This window comes from Colossoma macropomum, unplaced genomic scaffold (genome assembly GCF_904425465.1).
Source record: "Colossoma macropomum unplaced genomic scaffold, Colossoma_macropomum, whole genome shotgun sequence".
Classification (NCBI taxonomy): domain Eukaryota; kingdom Metazoa; phylum Chordata; class Actinopteri; order Characiformes; family Serrasalmidae; genus Colossoma; species Colossoma macropomum.
This window is the reverse complement of record NW_023494793.1, coordinates 34,607,625-34,621,642: the sequence shown is the minus strand read 5'-3', so window position 1 is coordinate 34,621,642 and position 14,018 is coordinate 34,607,625. Positions and strand designations below refer to the sequence as shown.

At 39.4% G+C, this 14,018-nt stretch overlaps 1 protein-coding gene across 1 annotated transcript in view; it reads left to right on the top strand.

The window, feature by feature from the left end:
- The first annotated feature begins 11,763 nt into the window (after positions 1-11,763).
- Positions 11,764-14,018, top strand: part of grip2a (glutamate receptor interacting protein 2a) — a 52,614-nt gene continuing 50,359 nt past the window's right edge. Inside the window, 1 exon segment of the mRNA XM_036579353.1 lies at positions 11,764-12,422. Coding sequence (XP_036435246.1) covers positions 12,383-12,422 — 40 coding nt within the window. The 5' untranslated portion in view covers positions 11,764-12,382.

Genomic DNA, 14,018 nt, shown 5'->3' with positions numbered 1-14,018 from the left:
CAAGTGGGTAATTCCACAATTAGGGTACCAGTTACCAGTTAATCCCTTAAATGGGTTAAGTTTTAAGTTTAAGTTTTATTACTCACTTTTAGAACCTAAGAATAGCTCAGCCAGTTTCTACTAAAGTCCATGTAGTTACTGAACAATAAGCATTAGTATGTAATAAGTCTGGGATTCTAAAGGGTTAAAAACACTCTTAATACTGTAAAAAATTCTCCATTTTAAATCATGTTTCAACATTTTAATTTTAAGCTTAAATGAGTAACAGAGTTGAAAGCTACAGTGTTGAGTTTTAGTACAGAGTTAGCAAATGCAAAAGACTAGAGTCTATGCTAATGGTGTGAGATTTTTGAAGCATTTTAATGATGATATTTCAAGTTAAAGTGTAGTGATGGTGGGCTGGGACAGGCAAAAATACTGTCTGCGTTGCAGCTTTGCATACCACACACCTAAAACCTCCCTTGTGAAACGTGAAGCGTGTTGCAGACACCACAGTACTGTTTTCTAAGTACTGTAGACAGATTTTATTAACGTTTGAAGTTATTCATCTAAAACATAATGTAAAAGGTCTATGGAGTCTCGGCTGAATCTTGTGGCATTAATAGAGCTGTTCAGTTCCTTCCTGTCGCTTAAAGTGTCACTTAGGCCTGGATAAAACCTGACATGTACTGTGCTAGAGAAACCAGCGCGTACCAGCATGCATTCCCTGACAGTCTAAACTGTTTTGTACTGGTTTAGGCTGGTGTAGTGCTGGTCTGGTGCTGGTTTAGCTGTTCACCCAACATGGGCCTGCAGGTTGACCAGCGTACCAGCATCCAAAACACAACATAATGCTGGTTTTACTGCTGACCAGGCATGCAGGTCTATGCTGTTTTTTTTTCAGCAGGAGCCTCATTTTCTCCCTGAGAATTAATCTCATTCAGATTTTAGAATATTCCCTCTCCTTCATCTGTTCCCTCAGTGGATTGTTTCAGCATATAAAAGTCTAATAATGAGCCCTGTGCCTGGTTAGTTGTGATGGATTGAATCATAATTCTCTAGTCTTAGCGTCCAAGTTCATCATTTAGATCTGTAATGTGACATTTGGAGAGAAAGTCTGATCTGCTGTTGTGGTGACTGAAGTTATGAGAGGCTCTCAGTAAATGGCAGTGAGGAGACGGCAACTGGAACTAAATTCACAGAGCCAAAATAATAATTAAGTGCTGGACGAGGAAGAATCTTTCAATTCCTCATTTCACAAATACGTTGTGCAATATGTGCACTTTAGCCAGCACTGATTTACATTTTGTACTGCTCCTTTTTAACACATTTCACTCCTGCTAAATTTGAACTCTTCCGCAAAATGAACACATAAACTCTCATTTGAAGCCCCAAACAGGAAATGACAGCTCAGCCCCCTATCCAGCACATACCCCTGCTGTGAATTCAGTGGTAAAGAGTACAGGAAATGTGCTGTAGTTGTTAAAGGGCTAAAAGGTTGTGGTAGTACTAATAATGGGCCTGTTGCCTACAGTGATTTTAAATCTAATCTCACTGTGACTTTAAATCTAATCTACACAATCACCAAATAATGCAGAATCTAATATTATTATTTCTTCTCAGTACTGCATGGGTACTATTACATACATCATATCCTTCTGGGTCACGGTGGGTTGCTGGAGCCTATCCCAGCTGTCATTGGGCAGAAGGCAGGATACACCCTGGACAGGTCACCAGTCCATCGCAGGGCAGACAGACAGACATACAGAATCACACCCACACACACACCTAGGGGCAATTTTAGCATGTCCAATTGGCCTGACTGCATGTTTTTGGACTGTGGGAGGAAACCCACGCAGACACGGGGAGAACAGGCAAACTCCACACAGAAATGACCCTGGCCGCCCCGCCGGGAATCAAACCCAGGCCCTTTTTGCTGTGAGGCGACAGCGCTATCCACTGCGCTACATGCCGCCCGGGTACTATTACTACTATTTTAATACTACTATTAATACTCATAGAAATACTATGAATAAAAGAAAAATAAATTATTCCAGAATTCCTGAACTGTTTCCCTTATTATATGTCCAAATATTTGTAGACACCTGTTCATCCAAGATGTGATCTGAAATCAAGGGTATTAATAGGGAGTTTGTCCCCTTTTGCTGCAGTATCAGTATTTACTCTTCTGGGAAGGCTTTACATTAGATGTTGAAACCTTGCTGTGAGGATTTGGTTGCCTTGAGACACAAGAGCATTAGTGAGGTCAGATACTGATGTTGGATGATCAGTACTGGATGGAGCTCCATCACTCCAGAGAACACAGTTCAACTGCTCCGCAACCCAATACTGGGGGGCTTTATATCCCTCCGGCGCTTGGAATTGCACATGGTGACTTTAAGGCCATATGCGGCCCCTCCTATTGGTCAGTGCTTTCTATTGGTCAGTGCTTTTCTATGGAAATTATACAAGTTTTGTGCACAAATGAATCCCTGTGTCAGCAATGGGTGCACCTTATCCATGCATCCATTCATCCATCCATCCGTCCATCTATCTATCTATCTATCTATTTATCTATCTATCTATCTATCTATCTATCTATCTATCTATCGGGGTGGGGGAAAAATCGATAGATGTATCGCGATGCGGACGTGGACGATTCTGAATCGATTCATTCAACGTCAAAAACCGATTTTCTAAATATTTAATTTATAACGTAATGTTGACGGAACGCAAAGGGCGGAACTTGGAAGTGGGTAAGTGCAGCGCCCGGACAGTCTGTGGCGGCACATAACAAAAACACCACTGGATGAGTGAGAAATCCGACCGGCTCCCTCTGCATTAAAGCCAGGTTAGATCAGGAGTCACAACACAGATGTTAAGAATAGACATTTTGTCCTTTGAACAAAAATCAAACCGTCTTGGGAGCCACAACATTTAATGTCCCGTATGTCTCAGTATGTGATAATGTCCTAGTACAGGCTAAACAATATAAACGAAAACGCAGACTTGCTCTGCTTTAAGCTTCAGCTACAGCCACTTTCCTCCCATCTCCACCAGAAAACCTTTCCTCAAAAGTTGAATAGTTTCTTGTAAAATGTCTCTCAGCTTTCCGCTGTTTTACGAGGCTGAAGTCGCTTCTCACTCGCCAGCTTCTTGCTGAACTTTCCCGTTCCACCTTAAATTCTGACTGAGGCGCCGAAGTTAAATGCGGCACCATTTAAGATGGAACGGGAAAATTAGACAGAGAAGCAACTTCATCTTCGCAACTTTTTAGTGTTTGACAGTCTCTCGTTGCAGATTTAACTTGCCAGGAAACCAACTGCGCTGCTTATAAATGTGAATAAGTCCATTCATCTCCAAAAGTTAGTCTGTCTTTCTCTTTTCCTTTCAATTCTCAGTCGTTGAGAAACAGGGCTTTCGCGCTATGCTGCGCACGTCCCGTCTCGAAGATGTTTTACTGACACAGCGACACCTCCCCCCCCCCCACCACGAGACCAAAACTGAAGTTATAAAATCACTGAAGAAAACGAGTAGGACAGCTATAATGTGCTGCGTGGTCATCCATCACCACTGGATCTTATTTCACCGTAACTGCGCATTTTATCGCAGATGAGACACATCACTTCCATTTGTTTTATTAATAAAAGATATTGGACGTAAATGCATTATGGATCATTACAAATACTTAGCTTTAAAAGTACCAAGTCCTCAGACAGTAAGAAAATAGAAATCTTGTATAGAAAAAAAAAGATGCATCGAGATGCATCGATAATCGTTTTATAACCGTATCACAGCCCTCTGAATCGTAATCGAATCGAATCGTGAGGTGCCTAAAGATTCCCACCCCTACTATCTATCCATCTATCTATCTATTTAATGAGGTTTCTTTGTTGTTTGTGCAGTTGTTTGTATTAGATAAGGCTGAGTATGTGTTGTAGTCTCTGAAAAGGACAGCTCCTGTGGTTCTGCCAGACTGGATCTCCACAGAGAGAGGCTCTTCTCCATCTGCCTTCTACTCTACAGGCCAGAAACACACACACACTGCCCACCAGCATCTCTAAACAGAATCAGCTTGTATGTTTTGGTTGTGGCAGCAGCGTTCATCAGGTTTTCCATGACGTTTCTGTATGAAGACCAGTAAAATAAAATCAGTGTGATCTGGCTGTGAGATACACACATACATGAAGATGCCCAGAGAAACTCCGACTGGGAATGAAGGCAAAACTCTGCCAAGAAGGAGAGAGAGGGAGAAGAGGTGAGGAGAAACAGTGAGCGTGCGTGTGAGGGAGGGAGATGCGTGGTTGTGTGTTTTAAAAGAGTAGGCAGAAAAAGAAGAGAGAGAGAGAGAAATAAAGGGAAGGAAAGGTGAGATGTGGCGTGTGAGCTGCAGCATCAACCCCAAACACCTCCCAGATGAAATTTCTTCCTCAGTCAGCTCCGTGAAGAAGGGATCAGCCGGAGGAGTGAAAGGGAAGAGGAGAGTGTTCTTCTCTCTGCGCTGCCGCATGGGAGTCATCAGAGGAAGAGTGAAAGGTAACAGTGTGAGTGTGGGTGTGTTTGTTTTTCCCCATTATAGCTACTTTATAGTTATATATACATAGTCATATGCAAAGGTTTGAACATGCATAGGTTTGAATTTGGCATTTTCTTCAAAAAAGACTTATTTTTCCAATGTATTAATTTCAGCTAATAAACAGTAATTTTGCGATAGAAAATAAACAAAATATGTCATTAGACCAGGGGTGCCCAAACTTTTACCTGCTGTATTAATGGGACATGTTATTAAAAATAGGTATTTATTTGTAAAAAGCAATTCACCTTGTTTGCACATTTTTGCTCAGAAAAACTCAACCAAAAGTATTATTTGCTGTTATTCTAATGATATATGGTATATGGTGGTAAATGGTAAATACCATAAATGGTATATGATATGTGGCTCCAGGGAGAATTTCAAATTTTAATTTGTCAGACCACAGGACACTTTTTCACCCACCACCTTAAATGAGCTTGGGCCCAGAGTAGGCGGTGGCGTTTCTGAATTCTTTTTAAAGAACGGTTTCTTCATTGCATGATAAAGTTTTAACTTGCATTTATGGGTGCAGTGATGAACTGTGTTCACAGACAATGGTTTTTGTGTTTTTCTGAGCCCATGTGGTGATTTCCACTACAGAATCATGTCTGTTTTTTAATGTAGTGCCGCCTGAGAGCCTGTAGATTGTTTTTCGACCTTGTTTCTTGCATACAGAGATTTCTCTGTATTCTCTGAATCTTTTAGTGAGATTATGTACCACAGATGATGAAATCCCCAAGTTCTTTGCTATTTTACATTGAGTAATGTTATTCTTGTATTGTTGCACTATTTGTCCATTCTGTCTTTCACAGAGTGGTGAACCCCATCTTTACTTCTGAAAGACTCAGCCTCTCTGAGATGCTCTTTTTATATCCAATCATGTTACTGACCTGCTGCCAACTAACCTCATTTGTTATGAGATATTCCACCAGGTGTTTTTTTATTTTTTAGCATCACACAAATTGACCAGCATTTTGTTGTCTCTGTCCCAACTTTTTTTAAATGTGTTGCTGGCATCAAATTCAAAACGGGCATATATTTAAAAAAAAAAATTCTCAGTTTCAACATATTATACGCTGCCTTTCTACTATTTTCAATTAAATATAGGGTTTAAATTATTTGCATTCTGTTTTTATTTACATTTTGCACAAAGTCTTTGGAAACTGGGTTGAGTAAAAACCTAATTGTGTATATGTATGTGAGTTGTCAGCAGAATAGAGGCATTTGCTGTTAGAGTCTTTGTATGCATGCTCTGTCTGTGAGGAATACGTACATGTTCATATTAGTGTGTATCAGCCTTAAAAAGCAAGGCATCATCCTAACTGCTCTGTAGTTCAAGCTCCAAACCACAAGAGGGCAGTATTCATCAAAATGATTCCAGACAGTCCAGTAAAGATTCCTGTGGCTGTAAACCATTAACTCAGATGTTGATAGGTAGATGAAGGTATTTTCTAACAGAAGAACATGTCACACATTATTTCTCATATTTCTCAGGTTTAGTCTTTAGTCTGTTTTTTTGTCACCACTACTGTTCATATAGAGAGAGATGAGGTGCTTTGTGTTCTGGCCTGCATGCCTGTCTTTAAAGGTGTAGGTGGAAGAAGCGCTTGCATATCAAATCTTTTAGTGTAACACTTTGTACAGCTGACATTATGTAGCTTTCTGAGTTTTTCATCATTATGGTCCCCATTTACCTGTTTGTTAGCTTCTTCCATATTGATTTATGGATATAAAGTGAGTCGTCATGAGACTTTTAAAAAACTGCTTTACAGACAACAACTCGAGAGCCAGTCAGGAATCAGGCTTTAAGATTGCTGCTACCAATGTTTTACCTCAAACAGACTTACATATGTGGCTCTGTCACTGTGTGACATACTGTTATCTATAAAAATGGACACATGTACGTCTTAAAGCCTGAATTCTGTGCATTATAATTATTTTACCATCATCTACATTACATATATAAACTCAGAAGACACATGTAGGTTCACTTTTGGTTTTGGATAGTAAATAAAATGGTTATAGTTGAGTTGTAGACACACATCCTGGTTCCTGTCACCACCAGTGTAAAGAAATCTGAGTCAGTAAGTTTCACTACTGGCTGATCGACTATGTTTGTGTAACTTTTATTTTTTGCTTTCGATGCATAGGTTGTATGGGGGGGCAGGTATAAATGGCCTAGTAGGATTAAACCTTCGCTGACTTTCAAAGACAAAAGAGATCAAAATAAGGTTTTATTTTTACAATCCACATTGTTGGACTTCTCTGGACCATGGAACAACAGCACCACCAAAAGGTTGTAAGAAAAAATTGAGTTGGCTGAAAAAGATGGGCTGATTTACATCTCTCTGTGATTCTATGTCAAATATGTTGTGACTTTTTATAATGGTAGTGATAGAAACTTGGGGTCACAAAGCCTACAATGCAGACATAGCCATTTTATTGACCATCCAACATAATCAGTGAACCTAAACATGCCTTCTGAGTTTATATATGCAGTGTCAATAATAGTAAATCAGTGGCAAATCTAAAAAAAAAAGTTACTTATTAACATTTTGCCTTACAATGCCCTGCATGTACCAATTTTAGACCAAAAGCTTATGTCAAAACTATCATAAAACAATGCCTCAGACCATAAACCATATTCATAACCAATTACTATAATAACTGTCTGTGAGGGAGCTTTTAGAGGCTTTAAACTCTTCAGACGTCTGGTTCCTATCACCACCATTGTGAACAATTCTGACTTATACGTTTTTTAGAATGGCGCATTTCATATCAAATTACACTGAATGACTTTGTTTACAAATTAACCATTTAATTAGGCAGAAAAGTTTGAATGACCTATTATTCTCTTACTTTGTAAACAGTAAAAATTCCACTGCCTGTTGCGTTGCATTAGTGAGCGGTTGAGGCAGGTAGGAGTAGAATGGAAGCTGCAGGCCTGTCCATATCAGCAGCGCTGTCAGATAAAAGCAAAGGAGAGAGAACAAGGGCCTGTCTCTTTGATCTCTTTGGCCCTGTTGTCCATGTCAGGGACAGGACAGCCAGAACGCTGTGAACGTATCAGAGACGACTGTGTGCACGTGTTTTAGGTTTATATAAGGGGATGGGTGAGGGGTGGTATGCGCAAGTGACAAATGGACAAATGGAGAGACAGGTGTGAGCACTGGACAGCCTACACCACACTCACACTCACACATAGCTGCTGTCGAGAAAGAAGCCATTTGCCTTCAGTGGGTGAAAGATCTTTCTAGACAATGAAACATGAGAATAGCCACTGATAGACCATCCTGAGGCAGAGTAGTGCTGTAGTGCTGCTGTGATTCTATATCCTCGGCTGCTAGTGTTCATTTCCTCCTGTTCATTTCTCCTTTACTGTATTCTATGGTACTAAGCAGCTAATCTGAAACTAAATGCAGTGCTATGTAAATCATAAACCACAAAGTTGAGACTAGTGGCAGGAGTGAAATAGCGATATATACGATATGGCCAAAATAGATGAAATATCTTGGTAGTAAGTGTTAAGAAAAAAATATTCAGACACTATACTAAAATATCTGTAATGGCTACATAAAAATAAGTCAAGGTCTAAATTGCTGTTGTCGGAAGAAAACCTTGTATCTCCAAAATGGTAACTTTACAGGAGAAGGAAAAAACCTACTTTACTTTTAATGAAAGTCAATGGAGCCAGGCATTTTTCCAGGTCTTTTTGGGCTGTTTCTTTTGGTCCATTCATCATGAAATTTACACACAATGTAAAGGGCAAAAGGGATTTTCAAATTATGTCACAAACTGAAAAACGACAAAAATTGAGATACAAGGTTTTCTTCCGACAGCAGTGATATGTTAGTGCTTCAAAGCTTACATTTCCACCTGGGGTCATTATTATTATTATTATTATTAATTAACACACGTTGGTATTGGTTGGGAAGATTTCATGCAATAGGTAGCCATCATGGTGAAGGCGCTTCCTATACTCTTAAAAAAGATGGTACAACCAGGGTTCTTTAGTAAAGAAGATGGTTCTATATAGAACCAAGAACACTCACAGAACTCTTTGCATAATTAATGGTTACTTTGCATTGCAAAAGAGTTCTTCAGATTGTTGTAGAATGTGCTGTAGATGGTTCTATGTAGGCTCTATATAGCACCAAAAAGGGTCCTTCTATTGTTACAATGTCAAGCTTGTTACAGTAGAAGAACCCTTTTGGTGCTATACAGAACCCTTTTTAAAAAGGTTCTATATAGAACCATCTACTGTACATTGTACTTCAATCTGAAGATCCCTTTCACGATGCAAAGAGCCCTTTAATCTGGCAAAAGGTTCTGTGATTGTTCATGGTTCTATACAGAACCATTTTATTTACAAAAGAACCCCTCGAAGAACCATCTTTTAGTGTGTAAGGTTCTCAGGGACAACATTTCAATGGAAAATGTTACAGAGCTGTAGCAAAAATGTTGAACAACCCTGTCAGTACAGTTTGTTCATTAATATGCAATTGGAAAGTTCATGGAACCATATGAATTGTCCTCAGACAGGTGCATCATGCAAGTTTTCCCTCAGGCTAATGATAAGGAAGATAAGAGAGAAGCCAGCTGTCACTTCAAAAGATTTGCAGGATGACCTCAAAGCAGGAGGAACAACAGTTACACAGAGAACAACAGGCAATGAGCTGCACCACAGTCATCTCTGTTCTGCTAAAAAGTACTCTTTTGAAACAATGTACACTGACCGGATGGAACAAAAATAGAACGTTTTGCAGCAATAATTAGCTCATCATGCTTGGGGACATAATAGTTATTCCTTTGATCCCAAGGACACCAAACCCAAGGCCAAAAATGAAAGTAAAAATAGTATGCGTAATATGTATCGTATAGTATGTAATATCACAGTTGGGATGTAATGGAATACAAGTATCGGGAATGCAGATTCAGAATACAGAAATCAAGTATATGTATTCAGTCCAAGTTATGTTTTGAAAAAGCAGCATTCAGAATACAGTTACTTTTTTATGTTTAGGAGAATGCTTTTAGAATACCAGCCAAATAAAAAAGATACCACAAAAAAAACCACCATCAATGCTTGTTTATTAGCTGTTTTAAAGTCAGTGCATGGCATGTAGCAAACATGCTCAGACGAATTCTAAAAAGGAACTCAATTAATGGCTTCCTGCTAAAGCCTGAGTAGACTGATAAATCAATGCTATGATCAGTTATTAATCTCAGTGTTACTGAGCTCTGCTAAAGCCTGAATAGACTGATAAATCAATGCTATGATCAGTTATTAATCTCAGTGTTACTGAGCTCTGCTAAACCCTGAGTAGACTGATAAATCAATATGATGAGCCAGTTATTAATCGCAGTGTTACTGAGCTCTTTAGAGGGATGATCAAACTAATAATCTCCTCAGTAGTGGACATGCTTGGAAGTGATAAGCTTATCATCAGTATTGTACTGGACTCTGGAGACTGTGGGACCAGCAGTGGAATAAAGCAGGTAATGAAAAACAAAAAAAGGAGAATTTTCAGAAGTTCATTTAAATTACAAGCAAATTTTTCATGCAGACTTTTAAAGAATAATAACATGAAGAACACTGGTAACCAGTAATAGTGAGAAACAATGTAAAGAAAAAAATTCCAATAGATTTTCCTTCCCAAGATATATTCTAAATTTATTCTAAACGTATTCTGATGTTACTTTTTATGTATTGTAATGGAATACACTCCTGAATACATTCTGGACAGTTAATTCAGGATTCAGTCATCACTACTTTTCAGCACAGTATCACAATATGTTCTTCTGCCACCAAACTGCATAGACTGTGTAATGTTATTCCAGTACACTGAAAGATAGAACGGTTAGATTTTCTGAGATGGAACATCATTAGAATTGGATCTTTCCACTCTACCAAATAATGAAAATAACTGCATGGCGATTGCCTCTGCAAGCTTAACCCAAAAGCATTTGTCTATTAGCCTGTGCCACAGATCCCTGTGCGTCCACTCATTATACTGTCCAGTTAGAAGACATTAGCGGTGAGCAGTGTGGTGGAAAAGTCTTTGCATGGGCAGTAGAGGAGCTAACAGCCTGTTAAATGGAGGGAGATGGAGCACGTGAGTGGCCCGGAGAGAGTGTGTGTGTTTGTGTGTGACTGTTTTTTATGCCGGGGGGGTTTGGGTGTGTGTGTGTGTGTGTGTGTGTGGTATAGCACAGTAAAGTGTGTGACTTCAGCGAGCCGCTGGCAAGAAGCCACTCACAGCAGAGTGTAGGCATGTGATTAATAGGGCAGAGTAGGAAGGGAAAGAAGCGAGTGTGAAGAGAGGGAGGAGCGGAGGGAGGAGAGGAAGAGAGGGATAGAGTCTCTCGTGCCCTGTGCAGTGTGTGTGTAACTGCGTTCTTATTCCTACCTCATGCTGCAGCACACTCACACACACACAGCTGGACCCTCTCTCTCCTGTCCCGCTTTACTGCTTTACACACGGGGTGGCCAGAGTGGATTAAAGGCCTGGACTTCACTGACTGGAGCTACTTCACCACTCTGGATACTGGAGTCTGATGGACCACAGAATGGATGGCCAATATCTGACTGAACCTTAGGGCTCTGGAGCTTGAGACGTGTTTGGGTGCTACAGTTTGGAGAGTGCAAAGTGGGCGACCAGTAGATTTTAGATGCAAGACTGGAGAATCAGCAGCCAGTGGACAGTAGAGTTTGGATATTGTGGTATGGATACCAGCCAATATCTCTTTGGATATTAGGTTTTGGGCTTTTGGACATTAATAGCCGGTGGACACTTGAGTTTAGATTTATGGATCACCAGTAACTACATGGCATTAATTCTTTGATCACCACACTTTTTAGACATGAATAGATTTATGGGTCTAGTTTAGATCCATTATGCATCACCAGTAAGTTTGGTTATCACAATAGCCAATATACCTTTGGACATTAGAGTTTGGATATTTTGACATTAATAGCCAGTGGACACTAGAGAGTAGGTTTATGGATCACCAAAGACTATTTGGATGCTAGAGCTTGGATATTGTGGTATGCATAGCCATTATATCTTTGGGCACTAGACTTTGGATATTGTCTTATGGGGAATTAATAGTCATTAGACATTTCAGTTTAGAATTATGGATCAACAATAATTCTTTAGACATCAGAGCTTGATTATTGTATTCGCCGATATATCTTTGGACACCACAGTTTGCAAATTGCAATATGGATAGTCATTACATCTTTGAACACTAAAGTTTGGATATTTTGGTTTGGATGGCCAATATATCTTTGGACGCTAGAGTTCGGACACTGCAATTTGAATAGCCATTATATCTTTGGACACTGCCTGTGTATAGTCATTTAGAATTACATCATATGGAGGTGTTAAGAGAGGACAAGCTTGAGTGATAACACCTTTGGGGAGACACACTCTCTCACTCACTCACTAACTCACCCATCCACTGAAGATACATTCTTTCATACAGTGCACCTTCCCTCCTACCAGGACTCATAAGCCGAATAGAATGGCACCGTGAAGGCTATGGCTTCTCTGACTGAAGACAAACCGTCCATTCGGGCTACATTCGTTAGCGCCTATTCTTATCTTCCACAAGATCCTTTGCTCTAAAAGAGGATTCCTACAACCGATCTGTGCTGCTTTTTGGAGAGGGACCACTGTAGCAGAAGTGCTGTGGTTTGAACAGTAAACAGTAAAAATGGAGAAATCTATAATGTTGTAGTAAAGATGGACTGATACAGGTGATGGTAGAAGATAGACGGTTCTAATTCTGTGATGCGTAAAGGCATGGATTTGTGACGTTGCAGCCATGCTGTGTGGTTTACGGAGAGAAGGACGCAACAACAGCGGTGAGTAACTCCATCACCCACAACCCTGTTTGATTATCACTATCTATTCCTCCATCCATCTCTGTACACTTTCAGGAGGTGAGTTCTTTGGAGTGATGCCACAGAAGAACCACTTTTGGTTCCCTAAGAAACTTTAACTGCATGAGTCTATAAAGAATCATCTTCACAAATGCAATGTGTGCATATAAGGAACCTTTTAAGTGTTTAGAGAACCTCCACGCAATGCAAAGTTTCTACACCAATTAAAGGTTTTCATACAACCATACATCTAAGCCAAGAACGAGTGTCATTTTTGTGAGTGTCCTATCTTTCTGTCAGAGTCTCTTTCATTCTGTCTACTCAACTCATGGGAGCTTTACTGGCATGACTGTCACACATGGAGGCTTGATGCAGGATGTCAGGACAAGGTAGATATTTTATGTAAAATGAAACAAAACAAAGAAATTTAAACATAATCAAATGAGCGAGGGCAGAAAAGACTGACCAGGCACCATGAAACAAGCATGTTACCATCGTGGTAAAAAACAAACCCACATGAACTACATGAAATGGCATAAAATAATCCACTTGCATAAAGAATAGCAGGATTTTCCTAAACTAATTCAAAAATGATTAAATGATACAGAGAAAATGAGACTCTTAACAGCCATGCAAGACCTGGTAGACCACCAAAACTCCCCCTATTACATAAACAGCGCTTAAAGCTTTCATCTCTGAGAGAGAGGAGAAAATCAAGCTGCTTCAGATCTGAAAAAAATTCCACAGGCTTCTGTCCATCCTTCTACTGTGAGAAGACGACTCAGTGCTATGGGTCTGAAAGGATGTGCAGCTTTGTGTGGACTGTGTGGATTAAGGTACCAAAATGGTTCCTTGCACAATGTTATAGAAGAACCGTTTTTGGTTCTCTAAAGAACCTTGTAATGAATGGTTATTTGGAGAACTGCTTTTGCAAATGAGAAATGTGAGAGTAAAGAACCTTTTTTAAGTTTAGAGAATCTCCACATAATGTAAAGGCTCTAGAACTAATTTTTAAATTGGTGAAGAACCTTTATGTTATGTGAAGTTTCTTAGAACATTTTAAAGCTTCTTCACATGCACAAATCTCTTTATCACACATGGTTCTTTAGGGAACTTTAAGGGGTTCTTCTATGGCACCACTCAAAGAGCCTTGTGGCACCATATTTTAAAACAGTGCAGCTTTTGTGCTGCACTATAAATCAGTCTGTTAGGTTATGTATCTGCAGGCAGGGCTGAGCGGTTAATCGAATTTCACTTTTAATTATGATTTTGGCTTCCAACGATTGTGAAACAAGACAATCAAGAGGAAATGATTATTGTGTCCGTTTCACAATGATGCTCTGTTATAAATCCTTTCCTTCACTGCGGTGCACTTTTGCCCCTTCCTAAAGCCCAAACCCATCTAATTTACTTTGTCTAATTTATTTTTATTTATTGTTTTTAGTATAGGTTTTAGTGGGTTGTGGAAGTGTACTACAACACGGTTGATCATATTTATTTTTAGATTATATATATATATATATATATATATATATATATATATATACACACATAACCATATATATATATGGTATTATA